Source organism: Dermochelys coriacea, chromosome 2 (assembly GCF_009764565.3).
Source record: "Dermochelys coriacea isolate rDerCor1 chromosome 2, rDerCor1.pri.v4, whole genome shotgun sequence".
NCBI lineage: Eukaryota > Metazoa > Chordata > Testudines > Dermochelyidae > Dermochelys > Dermochelys coriacea.
In genome coordinates, this window is record NC_050069.1 from 220,637,716 (window position 1) to 220,654,321 (window position 16,606).

Here is a 16,606-nt window from a genome sequence, read left to right on the forward strand (position 1 = left end):
GTGGGACTGATGTCATACTGACCACTGTTTGCCATTAGTAACATTTCTAAGCTTTTTTGTGCCCATGTATATTTGTTTTATTACATTTGTCAGAGAGGCCAAAAGGTTCTTTCTTTTTCTTTTCCTTCCAACTCTGACCAAGAATAGCCTAGGGACTTGTTTTGCATTCAGCTGCTTGTGACTCTAAAATGGCAATGAAATATTGCTCCAAAATGTTCATTGAAAAGTAAAATACTTCTCAAGCTAAGGACACAATTCTTCTTCTATAGAAGACAAGACAAAACTCTCACTGACTTCAACAGAACAGACTCAGGCCCTAAATCAATATGCAAGTGTTCTATGCTCGAATAAGTAAGGTTAAAAATCTAGCCTTCCGTGGTCATCATTCAAACTCATATTTCTTGTGAAAGAAGCAAAAAATCTCTACATCAATAGTAATTAAACTTCAAATCTAAGACAGAGAAATACTACTGTACACTGACCATGAAGGATTTCCTCAGATATGCCTCAGTTTGCATCTTTTTGTAATTTTCTGAAACAGTAAATGATGGTGCCCCGGTGTTGCATTGCCATATTACGTGAAAGGCAACAGAATGAGATGTCTGAAAAGTCATTTTTTGATTTAATTTCAAAGAAGATGAAGATATTTAACAGCAAATTTCTTAAGATGTTGAATTGGCAGCCAGATCAGTTCCCAGCTCATGAGTCGGAAAAAGTGTTTTAGAAAAATAGAAGCTAATTACTATATATTACTTGTGAATGGAATATATTTGGGATAAGAGGTTGTATGCAACGAATAATATATTATTTTAACAGGTGCCAGGTCTCATAATTTGGCAATAAATTCAGCAAGATCTGCGACAAGGATATTGTTCTACAACATTGTAACCTTATTAGATATCTAGCAAATGTGGTGGAATTTTGTTTGGAGTGGGAGAAGAATATATTTTAACTTACCTGTAAAAGTGCAAAACACAGATAGCATTAATTCAATATGGCCCCGATTCAGCAAAGCATTTAAGAATATGTTTAATCCCTAACATCTTTCTCCAAAAAGGCAGATACTTAACTTAAATATGTGTTTCAGTTCAAGCACATTCTTAAGTGCTTACTGATTCAAGGCCTATATCCTCAAAAGCCTGTTATCTATAGTTGATGTTGGCTCCTGCTGTTAACATTTATTCATAGTTCTATGACCACATGATGTCAAACCCTTCCTCTCTCATGTAATTTCTGCAAAGAAATGCAACGCTATAATTTTACAATGTCATAGCTATCTATAAATTGTGGGGATGAAGATAAGTAGCATTCAGACATTCCTTTAATTTACTCCAATCATACATTTACACATTCTGTTTATAAACTCTGATTATGACAAACTGAAAGAATAAAAAGTATCATTATAATCTGCTGTTAGCCTTGAACCCATCTGAAGAAAGCCTCTGTGTAAGCTCAACATCTTGTTCATCTGACCAACAGACATTGGTCTAATAAAAGATATTACCTCACCCACTTTGTCTTGCTAATAACCTGGGACCAACTCAGCTAAAACAAAACTGCATTGAACCCACCCATTAACTTCTATGGGACATCTGCTGTACAATAGTTCCCAAACGTTATATTTTATTAAAGACACACTATTTGGTCCATGTTCTGATATCCTTACTCATGTTGAATAGTATCTTACATGATGGAATGGTCCTATTAGTCAATGAAACTATTCTCAGAGTAAGCTGCTATTCAATAGAAGTAAGGATATCAGAACCTGACCCCATATAAATGTTTAGAGTCTGATTCTGCTACACTTACTAACACTGACTACTGCTTTACTAAGGTCCAGATTATGAACCCCTTACACTGAAGTCAATGAGACTCCTCATCTGAGTAACTACCTACCTGTGCAAAAGAGTGGTTTACAATCTATATGTAGCTGAGTAGTGCCAATGAAATAAATGGAGTTACTCACACAAAGACAGACTCCTAGACCCTTACTATGACCGGTATCATACACCATGAGTAGTCCCCCTGAAGTAACCAGAACTTCTTCTGGGGTAAAATGTCACTCAACATGAGTAAATGTCCCAGAATCTCATAGTAAGGTAATATCTAGTAAGAATGAAAGTGGTAGAACTAGGCCCATGGTTTTCAAATGGCTAGGAGTTTATTGTGTTATTTACTATGCACATCTTTTTTATGTCCTATCTCTCTATTTGTTCTACATCTACATCTTAGTTCCAGTGATCTTTAAATATCATTTAAATCAGAAGCTGTATCCTTCATAAAAATATAATATTGTTATGCTTTACCTAGTAATATTTTGTATAAAACCTTCTTGAATGTCTCAACCATTCCCCAAATAAATGTTAAAAGAGAACTTTGCTGTATGAGAAAGCGTTCTGTAGCAACTATTAATGACACCAAGGATGACTCTAAATTAGTGTTAAATTATCAAACTAACACTCTGATTCAAACATCTCAAAATTGTATAGTATATTGCTATTGATTGTGCAGCAATCCTGCATATCCAGGTTATATTATTCCCATTTTAAATACATACATACACTATTGATGAGATTGTAAATATACAAAGCAGTCCATTAACTTCATACAAGCAGTTTTATATACCTGAAGGCCTACGGCATTTCTTGACAAGATAACCTCATTGAAGAATTGTTTTGCTACAGTTCAATCATTAAAGACTTACAAAAAATGAATATGAAGATAAATATGTTGGCATTGTCAGACTTTGTCATTAAAAAAAACCTTTTACTTAAAAACTTTTAAGAGCTGCATAGATGTTTAGTATAGTATGCATTCCATTTAGGCTGGAGTCTAAATAGCAACAAAAAACTTGCAATGATAAAAAGCTCCATATGATCAGCAGGAGACTAATTCTGCAGCCCTGGCACAGGCAAATCTTCCATTGACTTAAATAGGAATTTTACCTCAGCTAATACTGAAAGATCAGAACCCAGTTTTGTCCTACACAAGTTGCCTTTTCACCACCCCTCTAAGTATATATATTTTACTTTATTTTTAATTCTTTCCACTGATTTGCATGCAGCTCCCAGACCGATGCAAAAATATTGTGCCAACTGCACATTCAAACTCACAGTCAGTGGTTAACAATAGGAAGATTGTTCCTGCAAGTTAGAAGTCAATAAATATTTTTTAACTTTCTTGAAATTGGGTCTAACATAGGTATCTATGGGTATCACTTTGCATATAAGGCATGATCCAAAGCCCTTTGGAGTCAATGGAAAGACTCCTATTACTTCAGTGGGTTTTGAGTCAAGTCCATAATCCTCAGACTTTATAACTAGCAATTAAATAATCAGTACATTTTCTTTTAAGTCAAGGAAACTGTACAACATACATAGTAAGTGCTTCCTTAATTTTCTTTGTTAGCAAGCTACATAAATATAGCTTTTAAATGACACTCCACTTAATATGTTTTACATATCTCTCATAGATTGTAATTACAGACGCTCTAAAAGGCATTGTGGTTTCAAGAAATGATGTTACTAGATCACTGCACGCCTGGCATTATGTTGGCAGTCAGCTCTGCCGCTAAAAGGAAGAATCAAGGGATCATTTCCCAGGGAGCTGCAAAGGTTTAGAAAATATGCAAAGAAACAGTGTGCAGGCATATTTGCATTATGTGAATTTTAAAAGTTCAACAGAAAATCAGAACACCCCTCCCTCCAAAAAGAAAATACCTCAAGCTTTTATTCTTAGAAAATCTTTGCACCGATTGAGCATGGATGAGAAAGTGAGGTTGGAGGAAAGCAAAGCACTAGAGTTTTCCATTTCATAGACGTCCGGAATACAATGTAAAACAATATAGTTTCTCTCGTTTCAAAATCTGTAAATATACAAAGCAGATCATCTCTCTAGGCAGACGGTCAACCAACCATCTAAGGATGGAGTGGTTCTAAGAGGAGAGGTGCCAAACCAACAGGCGCTGGCGAAGCTGGACAGGCACGTGTGCTAATTGACAGTGCATATCAACAGAAAGCCAAGCAGCTGGTAGACAAATTGCCTCACAATACGATAGAGAGGGGAAACAGCTATCGTCTGAAGAGGAAGAGACGGTAGATGGATGCAATAGGCTGAGGATGGGTGCAATGGGCTGAGCAGACGCCCTTCCCCGAGACATTTGTCTGTATCTGGATTGTCTGCAAGACACAGACAGTAATGGAGATGGCATTTTGTAGGTAGAACGAGCTCTACGAATCAGACAATACAGTCCCCAGGACCTGGTGTAACAGTTTAATCATGCGGAATTCAATGGCTCACTTCTAAGCAGATGCGGGACTGCCTCTGCGGCCAAATGCTTTCGCCTACTTCTAATTGGTGCAAACATCAATGCAAGACTGACCTAAAACTTTTTCCAACCCAGTCAATTTCAGTCACAGCCCGTTACTGAAGGGGCTTGCCATCAGTCATCCAGTTACACCTTTCTTGTCAACTCTGTGTTTTATTGACAACCACCTTTCAGCTGGCAGACCCCTAGAGGACAGCTCTGTCAATAGTAAGTTGGGATTTATGCGATCAGAGGAGATAGCTAATGATTATCTCTTACTTAAAGTAGGACGGCAGCTCGTGGGCGCTCCACACAATCGCTTATTTCACATGTGAGCAAACACTGAAAGTTTCCTAGCGAGCATTATCGCTGCCCTGCTCCAATCCCTAACTACGAAGCGGTTCAGAGTTCAATCAAATGTGTGGTGCTCGTAAAAAAAAAAATCAAGTCTTGACTAAACAAAAGAGTAAGTCTAGGTCGGTCCCCAGGAACTTGACGTGCCTTTGTTAATTAATCACAAAGTGGATTTGCTAGAGTGTGGTTTTCTCAACATCAGTAATGTTCCAGGGTCCATTTCGGATACATTTAACGTGAATATCTCCGACCAAAGGTAGTGCTGCGGGAGGCGATGGGCTGGAAAGAGACAAGACTGAGGCGCAAATGAAAGCATTCCTAACAAGATGAGTTACTTTTCCACCGATCCAATGATGATAAATTCAAGGTTTCCCTCCCCCCCCCCAAAAAAAAATCCTCACCCTGGGCAGTTTAGCCATAGAATACAATGAGTCTGGCTTGGCATCAGTTAAGAGAGACCCAGTCAGTAATGATAGTAAATATATTGATTTGCTTGCTCAGCCGTTTTCTTTTGTTACCCGTGAATAATCACTGCCTCCTCTGAAAGCTGGAATAATTAAAAATGTAAAGAGTCATTTTAAGTGGGATTTTTTTAAGTGACTCGGACAAGGAATTCGTTCCCAGTTTGGGGGTCGGGTCTCTTTAGCAGTGATTTAAAAGGCAGGTGTCTCCGTTTAAGTAGCGGGGAGCCTTAAAGAGAAATGTTTTATTCAAGTGGTTTCGCATAACGTAGCACCGATCGTTAACGAGGCATCAATCTCAGCTGCTCTGTCTCTTTGTTTCCGAAGCGAGGAAGAGAGAATTGCACTCTGGAGTCAGACGGAGCTGGAGCGCTGCCCCTTGAAGCCCCCAGTACACAGCAGCTGTCACTCTCCGCCCGCAGTTTGCAGCGCCGGTAGCGCGGACTGGTGCTAAAGGCGACGGCTGGTTCGGTGCCGGGGCGGTGGGGTGGGCGCGGGGAGCTGTCCAGGGTGCTGCAGAGCAAGAGGCGTCTAGCTCCACGAACTGTGACTGGTGGTAGGGTGTTTGGGCGGTCAGAGGAGGAGGGAAGAGGGTGCCCGGGAGCTGTCCAGAGTTCTGAAAAGCAGCAGGCATCCAGTGACTCTAGTGCTGGGGTGTCTGAGAACAAATAACCATTAGAGGTGAAGGAAGTCCTGGAGATGTTCTGAAAAGCCATAAGGATCCTGCCCCAGAAGGTGTGTGTGTGTGTGTGTGTGTGTGTGTGTGTGTGTGTGTGTGTGTGTGTGTGTTTTCTGGGGGCGGGAGAGGGGTCATTCTCAGACTGGGTCTGTCCAGGGTACTGACAAGAACGACACGAGTCCACCTCCACCAGCCTTGGTCCCCGGCTGAACTCTGGGCAAGAGGGAAATCCGCGGCTACACAACACCACCAAAGGGGCGGCGCTTCTGCTCCAAATTACCACTCCCGGTTGAAAACTAAGGCAAGACGCTTGGAGCTCTCCTGGAATCCAGCGACTGGCAACCGTTTTAAAAACAGCTTGCCCAGGTCACTTTTGTAAGTGTGCACGCCATTAAGCTTGAAGCTAAAGCATCTGGTCCGCGCTCTCAGCCCCTACTTCTGTACTGATGTAAATAACTGCTTTGGCTCTATTCAACATCTCCAAGGGAGGGGGGATGTTTATCAAAAAAAGTAGGTTAATCTTGCATTGCATAAAGTTTTTCCCCGGCTCCGATAAAGAATATGAAATCAGGAATCAAAAATAACCAGAAATGGGAAAGGGTGGGCGGTTATCTCCCCCGCCTCTTCTATAATGCCTACTAAGAATTTCCATTTATGCAGATTCCATTGGCCCTGATCCCTGCTGTCAGGAGTTCTTGACTGTGGTTTATATATCAGTAGATTGCCCTTCTCTGGTAGTCCCCCACACCCCCCTGCTCAGTCTTTGCGAGTAGAAAACTGAAAGGATGTGGTGAGAGGGAAGAGGTATTTTGAATCCCTCTTTGAATCACAGAGAAACCCAGCAAGATGGATTGTGTGGAAGGAACTGTATTTCTAAGCAGCACATTTTGTCATCACAGGTAAACTACATAGAACAGAAAAACGTCTCACAACACAAAAGAGATTTTCTGTCTCCTCCTGGGTTTAAGGAAATTCTAAATTGTCCCAAGAGGCCCTAGGGGGGCCGGAGCAGAAAGGGAGAACATTGGTGTTGCGAATAATAAATATTATAATGCTATGGATTGTCTCCTATAAATACACTAACAATGGTGTGATCCAATAGTGTTGTGTTGCAGTGGCTCAAGTTAGTTATTTTAGGCTGACCTTCGATTACGCCCACGCGTGTTGAAGGGACTTTCTAAAACTAGAATAAAATCTATTCTCTTTGTAACACCATGTAAAATACATGGCTGTTGTCTCTGTTGCTCTTTTCAGGAATGTGGGTTGTTTTTTTCCCCTCCGAAGGCAGAGCACTCGATAGAAGTTTAAACAACAGCCAACAATCCGCAGGATTAAACAATAAACTGGGGGAAGTGCAGTCCTGCGGAACGGCAAGCAGTTTGCATAGCATTCTGAATCCGCCAATATATAGCATATCAATAAAAGCAGCTCTTCGAAAGCTTGCATAGTAATTGAGATTAGAGATCTTTTTTGATATGGGTTGGCATTTCCTCATATCAATCTGACAGAGCCAACTCAGGAAATTGCTGGTAATATTCATCTGGGGAGCACTTTCATTAAACGTAATTCATTCGACTTTCACAATAAATTGAGTGACATCCTTACAGGAGAACCTTTTTATCCTTGATGAAGTGCTTGCCAAGCTTCGGGTTGGCTTTCCCCCCCCCCCCCCCCACTTTATTGTCATATTCCTTAAAGCAGAGTCGTCAACATGTCAATCTGCTGCATAAAAATGCGAAAGACGTATTTACAAAGCACCCAAGAGGTGGTTTAATGCTGACTTACAAGAAGAGCTAGCTGTGAGTTAAACTATCTGATAAATCACAATCGTAATTTAACAAAAATGCAATCGGAAGGGCAGAAGCCAATCCTAGGAAAGGAAGGGTGGGTCATGGAGTCATTTTCTCAAGGCGCTGTTTATTCCGAGCAATTGATTTGCTAACCAGCTTCTCTGCAATTTCGAATTTACTGGGGAACTTGTCTTTTTATTAATTAAAATGGCGGTTTAGAGGGACAGGGAAATATTAAGGAGCTTAAAATGGATACCTCTAGCTACTGACTTGGCTAATCACACGGAGGCGGGGATATTGGGTTACAGTCAGGTGCCTTTCCTAAAAGGCGAAAGCTATTCCAAACTGCTTCCTTCAGCGATTGAAAAGAGTTAGATGTATGCTAAGAACTATGCAAAAGGAACTTTTAAGTGCAGAGAAAACCTCCTTAAACTTCTACCTGCTGCACATGCCTCTTCACGAGTTAGGAACTTAAGCACTGGACAGAAATCACCATTCTTCACTTACTAGGAAATCTGCCAACTGCAAGCAAGCCAGTTCCCATCGCAATCAGAGTGCAGTGTCTTCCAGGGAGGAGCTATTCTATATAAAAGACAGCATTTTAGGTATTTAAACTCCATTTGAAAACGAAAAGAGTCTAGTTCAAGATTGTGTGAACTCACTAAAAAACATTCCCAATCCTCTGCTCACCCTCCCACCCCCGTCCCATCAAATAAACCAAAGGCAGAAAATTGATTATTTGAAAAAGCAATGCCCAAGTGCTTTCAGCTCAAAATACCCCTTTGAATATATTGTAGAGTGGTTATTGCAGGACAATGCTGCCTATCTTTTTTTTTTCCTTCGCAGCCTAGAGAAATGTTTGGAAAAGTAGGACATCAGGACCTATCTTAAAAATCACCCTGTTTTCACAGCCACGTCTTCTTTCACAGTAACAATTGCTCTCATTAAACAGGCAGAAATGACCGCAAACAATGCGACACATAGAAATCACAGAGGTACACAAACTCTGTAGCCATTCACTTCATGTTTTCTCCCCTTCCGAAAATAACGTACACTGAGGACAATTTTAAACAACTGATCTGCACGCGGAAAGCTATACTCGGATTATCGGAAGGCTCCTAAACTTCAGTAATGTTGGGGAATGATTTTAAAAACCGGGTCAAGCACCGAAGAATACTAGCAGTACATTTTGAAAACCATTAGGAAGCGTAATCATTCCTCAGAATGAATGGTTTCTGCGAACCTTTGTCTTGCGAAAACCAGGATCTCCTCTCTTTTTAAGAGGTTTCAGAGTAGCAGCCGTGTTAGTCTGTATTCGCAAAAAAGAAAAGGAGTACTTGTGGCACCTTAGAGACTAACAAATGTATTTGAGCATAAGCTTTTGTGAGCTACAGCTCACTTCCCACGAAATCTTATGCTCAAATACCTTTGTTAATCTCTAAGGTGCCACAAGTTCTCTTTTTTAAAAGTGCCATCCTGATAAGAATTTCCATCAAACAAAATATTAACCAGCTCTGTGTTTTCTTCCAGCTCTGGACCAGAAAATTCTCCCGAAAGGTGGTGCCTGCTTAAGTTAATTTAAATCTTTTGATATGTAACTTTTAATATATGGAAAACGCAAAGGCCACCAAAAATAGTATAAAACTTAATTTTCAAAAACAGCACTAGCGAGTAACTTCATTTTTAGCCTGGGAAAGGCGACAATATGCTTCCCTTTCCCAGCAACCTCCACCGCAACGCCAGAGGAGAACTAGTCAGTGAGTTTTGGTCACTTTTAGCCAGGGAGTGAAACAAATGCACCCTGTTGGTTTAATACAAAGCACTGGAAGTTCACAATAAAACAATCGAACTCAGATAGTCTATCCCGATGTGCATTGTTAAAACAGGTATACAGAAACCTGCGACCAACAGACACTTCGCCTTCACTGTTTGAGATTTCCAGGAAGAATGTACATCATTCAACCGCCGAATGACAAAAAGATTATCCAGTAGGAATGGTTTAACTGCCTGCATGCAAGCCTTCCGAAAGGTTGATTGTGTGAAATTATGCTTGTCATCTTACTTTAGCAAATCAATCGTGTTTCCTTTAACTGCTGCACAGGTATTAAGTTGTTATTCCATTTGGAATGTAACAATCCCGTGGATACACTTGTGCCGTGATCCGCAAACTCCAGTCGTTTGCACTCTTACAATGGATTGCTTTAGCAATTTGTGTGGAAATGGTACGACCCATCTCTTTGGCCCATCCTTGAGAAATAAGTCCACTTAGGATCTCTTTGCCAAGAACCATATGTTTTTCGCTACTTCTACAGCATGTTGCTTCAACCCAGTACAAAGTGTCTGACGAGACTTTTATTATTCTATTCTATCATATTGGAAGTGTGCAGGAATTAAATGAGAATAAGCTTTTTATTTAGCAATTATTGTAAAGCTAAAATGCCCTTTTACTATATATCATTCAAAATTAAGAAGTGCTAAGACTACATGTATGCGTGATGTTTTCTTTCTTGAGTTATATTTAGTGATGGGCCAGGGGCGATTTTGAGTTTTGATGCAACATTATCCGTTAAGAAAACTTAAATCAGAAAATTGCAACTAGAAGCTTTCGAATGAACAATGTGAAACTGAGGCTCGCTAGTTAAAATCGTGGCTAATAGTGTAGCATTTAAATACTTTCTGTAGTGCAATGTGCCTCATATCATATCCTCCAGACTGAAGAAACAGGAAACTTGTGCCCTTAAAGACTAAATCCTAATTCCACCAAAAAGGTACTCCTTTAGGCCAAAGGAAACGCATCTACTGTGCAAATCAAATCTAACCATATCAAGCAGTTCACCTCTTTGTATAGAAATATAGTACAAAACAGAGAGAGAAATATGTGTCTGTTCAAATCTGGAGTATCTTCTTATTTATAAATAAATATAATTCTGTGAAACCGTTTTCGCAAGGAAAGTCTCCACATGAAAATCCTATTCATTAAGATTTATCTGTATCAGCAGTGACCTCTATAAATTTCACATAAGGCCGGATAGAATACTGGCATATATCTCCATAAAAACAGAACTGCACTTTACAAGACTTCATTGGAAAAGGGGGTGGGGGAGAGAGAGGGAGAACACTGGCTTGAGCTGAAGTCCAGACTGGCAAATATCTATATTTGTTTAACTTGGTGCAGCCCAAGCTTGATAAGTACATTATCATTGGGTATTGTCTGTTTTAGATGTAAGGAGACTCTTTTCCCTATACGACCCTTCCCCAAAGATCCGCCCTGCACTTTAAACAAACTACGTGGGAATCCGAACGTAGTTGTTTTCACATCCTAAATGGCTGGGGGCTGAACATTTAAATCCTGGTTGTAACTGCTCTATGCTGTTGTATGCGTTTGTGTAAGGCTTATACACACGCACACGTACACATACAAGGTAGAGGCATAGCACAACGTTGCATCTTGCTGGTTCCAGACACTGCATTAAAGTTTTAATCAAAACGTCCTGCTTCATAGCTAATATCAGATTGTTATTACATGAGGGCCTAATTCGAACTTCTAAAGCCCCTCACAAAACAGGTTAAATCTATAGCAAGCTGTTGGAATCAATGTATAAAAACATTTATAGACATGATAGAAATAAGTATCTGGTTAGAGTGGAAAAATCGTTTGGATTTATTTTTTCCCTGAGTGTTTTGGCAGAAGATACAACCCAGCTGAAGAGTGTCCCCACCCCCTAAATTGTCTTTTATTCTCTATTTTATTGTATCATATTTTTGCATCGTTTTGAGGGAGATTGGAAAATTGTCTCCTTCCCTCTGTAATGCCAAGCCCTGCGGGGGAAAAAAAAAGGCATTCAGGTAATGAAGTCTGTAACTAAACGGTAATTGAATCAGCATAATTTGCACACTGAATGGTTTTCAAATGCTCCCAGTTTACAATTAAAGGAGAATTAATGCGCTTGTTGTTCAGAGTGCGGCGCGTTAGAATAAATCCAGCACTGTTGTTGTAATGAGTGCAAAACAGTTTAACTACCAGCAAACACATTCAAAATGTAGCACAACGTATCGATCTCGCGCCTGGGGTTGATAGATTATTTGCCATATGCTATAAAATTCACGGAAAGTAGCAACGTTTGCTGCAGATGTGCCGCCGACCTGTGACGCGAGGGGCGTGAATCGTGTCGGGAGTGTGTGTGTTCGAGTCCTGCCTCTGGTTAGCTGAGCGGTACCCGAGCGCCACGAGTATCCCTCTCTTCTACTATAACTGTCCTGTCTACGTTTGACATCATATTCTGCCTTATCCATTTCACGTTTCTAAGCTTCCAGCCCTGCCTCCGTCTACACCCCCCTGTCTGCTTTGTCCTGAGGAGGAAGGAGACTAGCTGGGGTGGTTTCACTTTTCTAAGCTCTGCCTCTTGACTTGCTGCTGTTCATTTGGGGAGGGCGTACGAGCAGGTGCCACACGAAAGTGTGCGTTCCCATCGGGGCCCCGTTGCTGCCCTGCTTACCCCCAAGGTGTCCTGAGCTGGGCTGAGACTGACGCGCAGCGCCCTCAGGCGGACACAGGCTGCAAGTGTAGGAAGCCGCGCGCGGAAAAGCAGCCCGGAACCCTTGCATGGAACCTGTGACCGGTTAAAGACACCTCTCTTCCAACCTGAACATTAAGTGTGCAGCTATGAAAATGCACTTACATGGTTGCAGCTCTTCCTTATTTCCACCCAGCCTGAGCCTAGAAGCAGCTTCAACTGCTTTTCCGACCCGAGGACGGATCCACAGGGCTTGGTTTGCCTTCTATGCACCATAGGAAGGAAAGGATGCGAACTGAAGACACGCTGCCTACCCTGCTTTGTTCTTTGTGATTATGTAGGGACTGAAGTGTGCGTTAAAGGAGATAACACTCCTGCTTACTTGTGTTCCCCTGGTAATCTTAAAGGGGATTTGCTACGGAAGTCAATGACACCTCATACAGAAAATACTCGCTGCCCTTGTCACTGAGTGTTTACACGACGGTACTGTATTCAATTGCCAAAGGAACGTCTTCTGTTGTGGCTCAGTGACAGTGATCCCCACCCGGAAGGGGTTCTAGCAGCAATAACAAGTAGTAAACAAGAACCTGCCAACCGTACAGAATGAGCGGGGAAGACACACTGAGAGGGTATTTCTAAAGCACACCCTTCAGAGAAGAGGCCTGGGGGAAACATGCCCCGGAAAGTGTACATTCGGAATAGAAAGCCTGAGCTTTTCTTACCTTCCTGAGTGTGGGGAAATGATGGGGTTTTAGAGCCCTTAGCTATTTGGGGCGTGTTTTGGGGCGATCACTTTGATTCCCCGCCTGCTTTATACACTTGCCGAGTATCCTGCAGAGCATACCCTTGTCCTCCGAACGAATCGGCAACTCTGGAAGCTACACTTCAATCCGGAGAGAAAGTTACAGACCCCTACTCCCTCTCCCCCCCCCCCAAACCACCGGGGGGAAGCTGTCAAAGCGAGGTGGCGCAGATGGTCCCCCTCCTGGTTAGTGTCACAAGCCTGCCCCCCCCCCCAGCAGAAAGTCGCCGGCAGGTGCAGCTGCAGCCCCAGCACCGCCGCTCTGTCCACCCTACAGGCTTTACACTCACGCACGCAGGGAAATTAAAGCAGAAATAGCTCCGGAACCTGACAAAGGGGTTGGAACCAAGAGCTCGCGCCCGAGATCCGAGTGGGGTGATGAGTTTTGGCTGGTTGGTTTTTCCTATGATGCCCGATTCCCCCCCCCCCTCCAGATAAGAGGACCTCTGAAACTTACCAGGTAGAGGGTAGGCTGCAGCAGAAGCACCGCGTACCAATACACAGCCTGCATCCTCCCGGCTCAAACTTCCGCGGCTTTCCCTTCGTTTGCTCTTTGTTCCTTCAAGACCATAGATCCACCTGACATCCACTTTACAGAACAAGCAGCGCTCTCACCAGCCTAGACAAAAATGAAATTATAGACCCCATGACCACAAGACAAGGTTAGACTTCCAGGCAAGGAGGGGGAGAGGAAGAGGGGGCGGGGGAAGCAGGAGGGAGAGGCGGAGGGGTGGGGGACAAACAACGATTAAAATCGAGTTAATCCAGCGTCAGAGCCAAGTGATCGCACGGTCCGGGGTTGGCTGGTGCGCGGCTGGGGCTGGCGCTCCTGGGAGCGGAGCACTTTGGCGAGGGAGGTGGCTGGAGCGCACCCTTGCTGGGCAGGAGCCTTTGGTGCCACTGGCTGCCAGACCCGCCCGGCTGTCTTATATCAGGAGGATCCGGGCTCCAGCCGGCTGCTAGTTCACCGCCACCGCCACCGCCACGCAGCAGCAGGCTGGAGAAGGGTGGGAAGCGGGGGAGGGGTGCAGGAGCTCCCGGGATTGGGGACCTAGGAGGCGCCTACCCGCTTACAATCAGGGCAACCCGATTCGCCTCCCGACCGGGCTCTGTTCAAGCCGAACACGCGCCCACCCGCCCACTTTAAAGAAAGCAGCTGCCTTGACTCTGCCCCTGCTCACTCGTGTCCCGAGCCGGGCGTGCCGCAGGTCGCCCGAAGACATGTGGCTAAGCGGATGCCCCCCTCCCCACCTAGCCCCCAGGAGGACCGCATCCTGGGGCAAGCCGGGGCCCCAGCGCTGCTCTCTATACGTACTGCCTGTAGGGTCCGACCGCAGCCAGGGATGCTCCATGTAAACCTACTGGGGCTGGCAGCCTCCTAGGACCCAGGGGTCCCCTTCGCGTCGCCTCTCCATGTCACGCTCGCAGATGTCCCGGGGAAGCAGGTGCCGCCGTGAATCCAGCGTGCGGGAAGGGAGACGCCGCTGGCTGGGACCCGACTCGATCCACGTCGCAGGAAACTTACAAGGGGGAGAAGCGAGAGGCTGCCGGGCCCGCCCGCTCCCGTCGGGCAGCCAGGCGCCGCGGCCGCCGCGCTGCGAAGCCTTCCCGGCTGTTTGTCTCGGTTACCCGGGACTTGTTGGCTGGAGCTCTGGGGGTGGGGGCCGCGCGGGGGGGCGGCCACGAGGCTGTTTCACTCCGGATCAAACCTAGCGGTAAAGCCCCTGGCCGATCGCGTCTTTAAAATAAAGCGTCTGAGCCGCGGACTGTCCGAGAGTCCCGGCCGGGGGGAGAGGAAGGCGAGTTTAGCAGCATCCCGTCCGTCCCTCCAAAGCGGGCGGCGAATCAGAGCCCGCCCAAGGCGCTGCGCCTGGCCCTGCCCTGCCACCAGGGGGCTCTCCCGGGCTCCTCGTTCCCGGCCAGGACACGCCGCTGCCTGCCGGCCCTTCCCACGGCATTAGCCCCGGGAGACGATTTGTTTCCCCTTCAGTAGCAATTAGTATCCCACGCCAATAAAGAATTGCTCAGCCGCTGGCTTCCCCCCCACCCCGACACACACGCACACCCACGCACACGCACACACACACACACACGCACACACACACACGCACCCCCCCGAACGGTACGATTCTTTCCGTGGATCGTTCCCGGCTGAGGCAGGCCAGCGAGCCGGGGCGTGGGGCGAGCGCAGACCGGCGGCGTGGACAGGCGAAGCCGGGCGCAGGGGTGGGTTACAGGTGCTGGGGGAGCCGCCTACCAGCCTCTTGGATTTAATGGAGGGTTTCCTCGTTAGGGGGCGCCGGGAGCAGCCCCGCGCTCTGCAGCCCCTCTGGGCTGAGCTGCAACGCCTGGCTCCCCGCTCCCCACCGTGGTGCTGCGAACGGGCACGACTTAGGAGCGAGGTCTGATCGCCCTTGTCTGCGCTCTTCCGCGCAGCGGGCGTCCCACGGGGCTTTGCCTTGGGACAAAAAGACGGGGTGGGGGCTATTTCAAAATGTCACCCGGTCCTCTGAAATGGGGGGGGAAGGGGCATTGTTTTCTCCAGGTGTGTTGCCAAAGGTCGCGCGCCGAAGCTCCTGATTTAGCGTTTGACAAAAGGGAAACCAAGAGCCAACCCGTCTGCACGGTCGGCTGGACAAGCCAGGGCTTCAGCTGTCCTGCCAGATGCCTGCTGCTCCCCACCGCAGCACGTCCCGCTGATTAATACCGCAACCCGACGGCTCCATTCTGATCTGCGAAATGTTGTGTAAACTCGGCTGCGTTTGGAACATGGCCATAAAAAGGTGATTTGTGATTAGTGCTTTGACATAAACGCTGCCAGTAAGGCACAATGTCCACTGCTCAGGATACCCACGGGTTGGACGCCTCAAGGCGTCGGAGGTCCCTGTTCCAGCCTCATCTGTCCCCCGTGTATGTGGGGTTCTCTGGTTATGGACGATGAAGCTTGCAGCCTGGAAGAAATCACCCCAATATTCTGCCACTTCAGAAATAGTTCCCATCACAAGGTAGCCCAGGCCTGGCTTGGGTGTCTGGTCTAGAGGCTACTGTAATACACATGAATAATGATGAAGAGATTCATTGGATTAGCTAGTTGCCTGGCCACTTTCCCCAACAGCGATGAAAATGTAGGAGGGAAACAGTCCCAGGTGATCAGTAGCCACATAATCTTCCTACCCCAAAGCAAACAAACCTGCTGCCTCTTTGGCAACTGCAACTAGCACCGCCATTGTGCGGCCTTCTACTGCAAGGTTTATCCCACACACCCAGCCTTTAACCAGTTACTGTCATAAGAACACACCCTATAACCCCCCGCCCTTGCCTTGGGCCAGATTCCACCGCTCTCCCAGTGCTAGTAGTAGAATGACTACTGAGCAGTAAGCTTATGCCCAAATAAATTTGTTAGTCTCTAAGGTCCACAAGGACTCTTCTTCTTCTTCTTCTTCTTCTTCTTTTTATTTTTTCTGATACAGACTAACACAGCTACCACTGAAACCTGACCCTGAGTTGAGTAGTAACTGACCCTGCAAATAAATCCCCCTGCTTTCAATGGGGCGACTCACAGAGTAAAATATTACTTATTGAGACCAAGGGGGCAGAATCTAGCCCTCTGTCTCTCATTTGCAGGTCTAGGGGCTCAATAAGAGGGAGAACGGACTTGTAGAGAAGATAGGATCCTTTCAGTTTGGCCCAGTATTTGGCC

General features: G+C 45.3%; 1 protein-coding gene across 3 annotated transcripts in view; it reads right to left on the bottom strand.

Annotated features, from left to right (window-relative positions):
* Positions 1–15,579, bottom strand: part of NXPH1 (neurexophilin 1) — a 172,719-nt gene extending 157,140 nt beyond the window's left edge. Inside the window, exons 1-2 of one of the 3 annotated variants that reach the window (XM_038390849.2) lie at positions 14,222–15,579; positions 13,364–13,525 (exon numbers count right to left, since the gene is read on the bottom strand). In XM_038390849.2, the coding sequence (XP_038246777.1) occupies positions 13,364–13,417 (54 nt within the window). In that variant the 5' untranslated portion in view covers positions 13,418–13,525; positions 14,222–15,579. Of the gene's footprint in view, positions 1–13,363; positions 13,526–13,972; positions 14,044–14,221 lie in introns of those variants that run through there. The other 2 variants (XM_038390850.2, XM_038390852.2) reach the window with 2 other exon arrangements.
* Between the last annotated feature and the right edge of the window lie 1,027 nt (positions 15,580–16,606).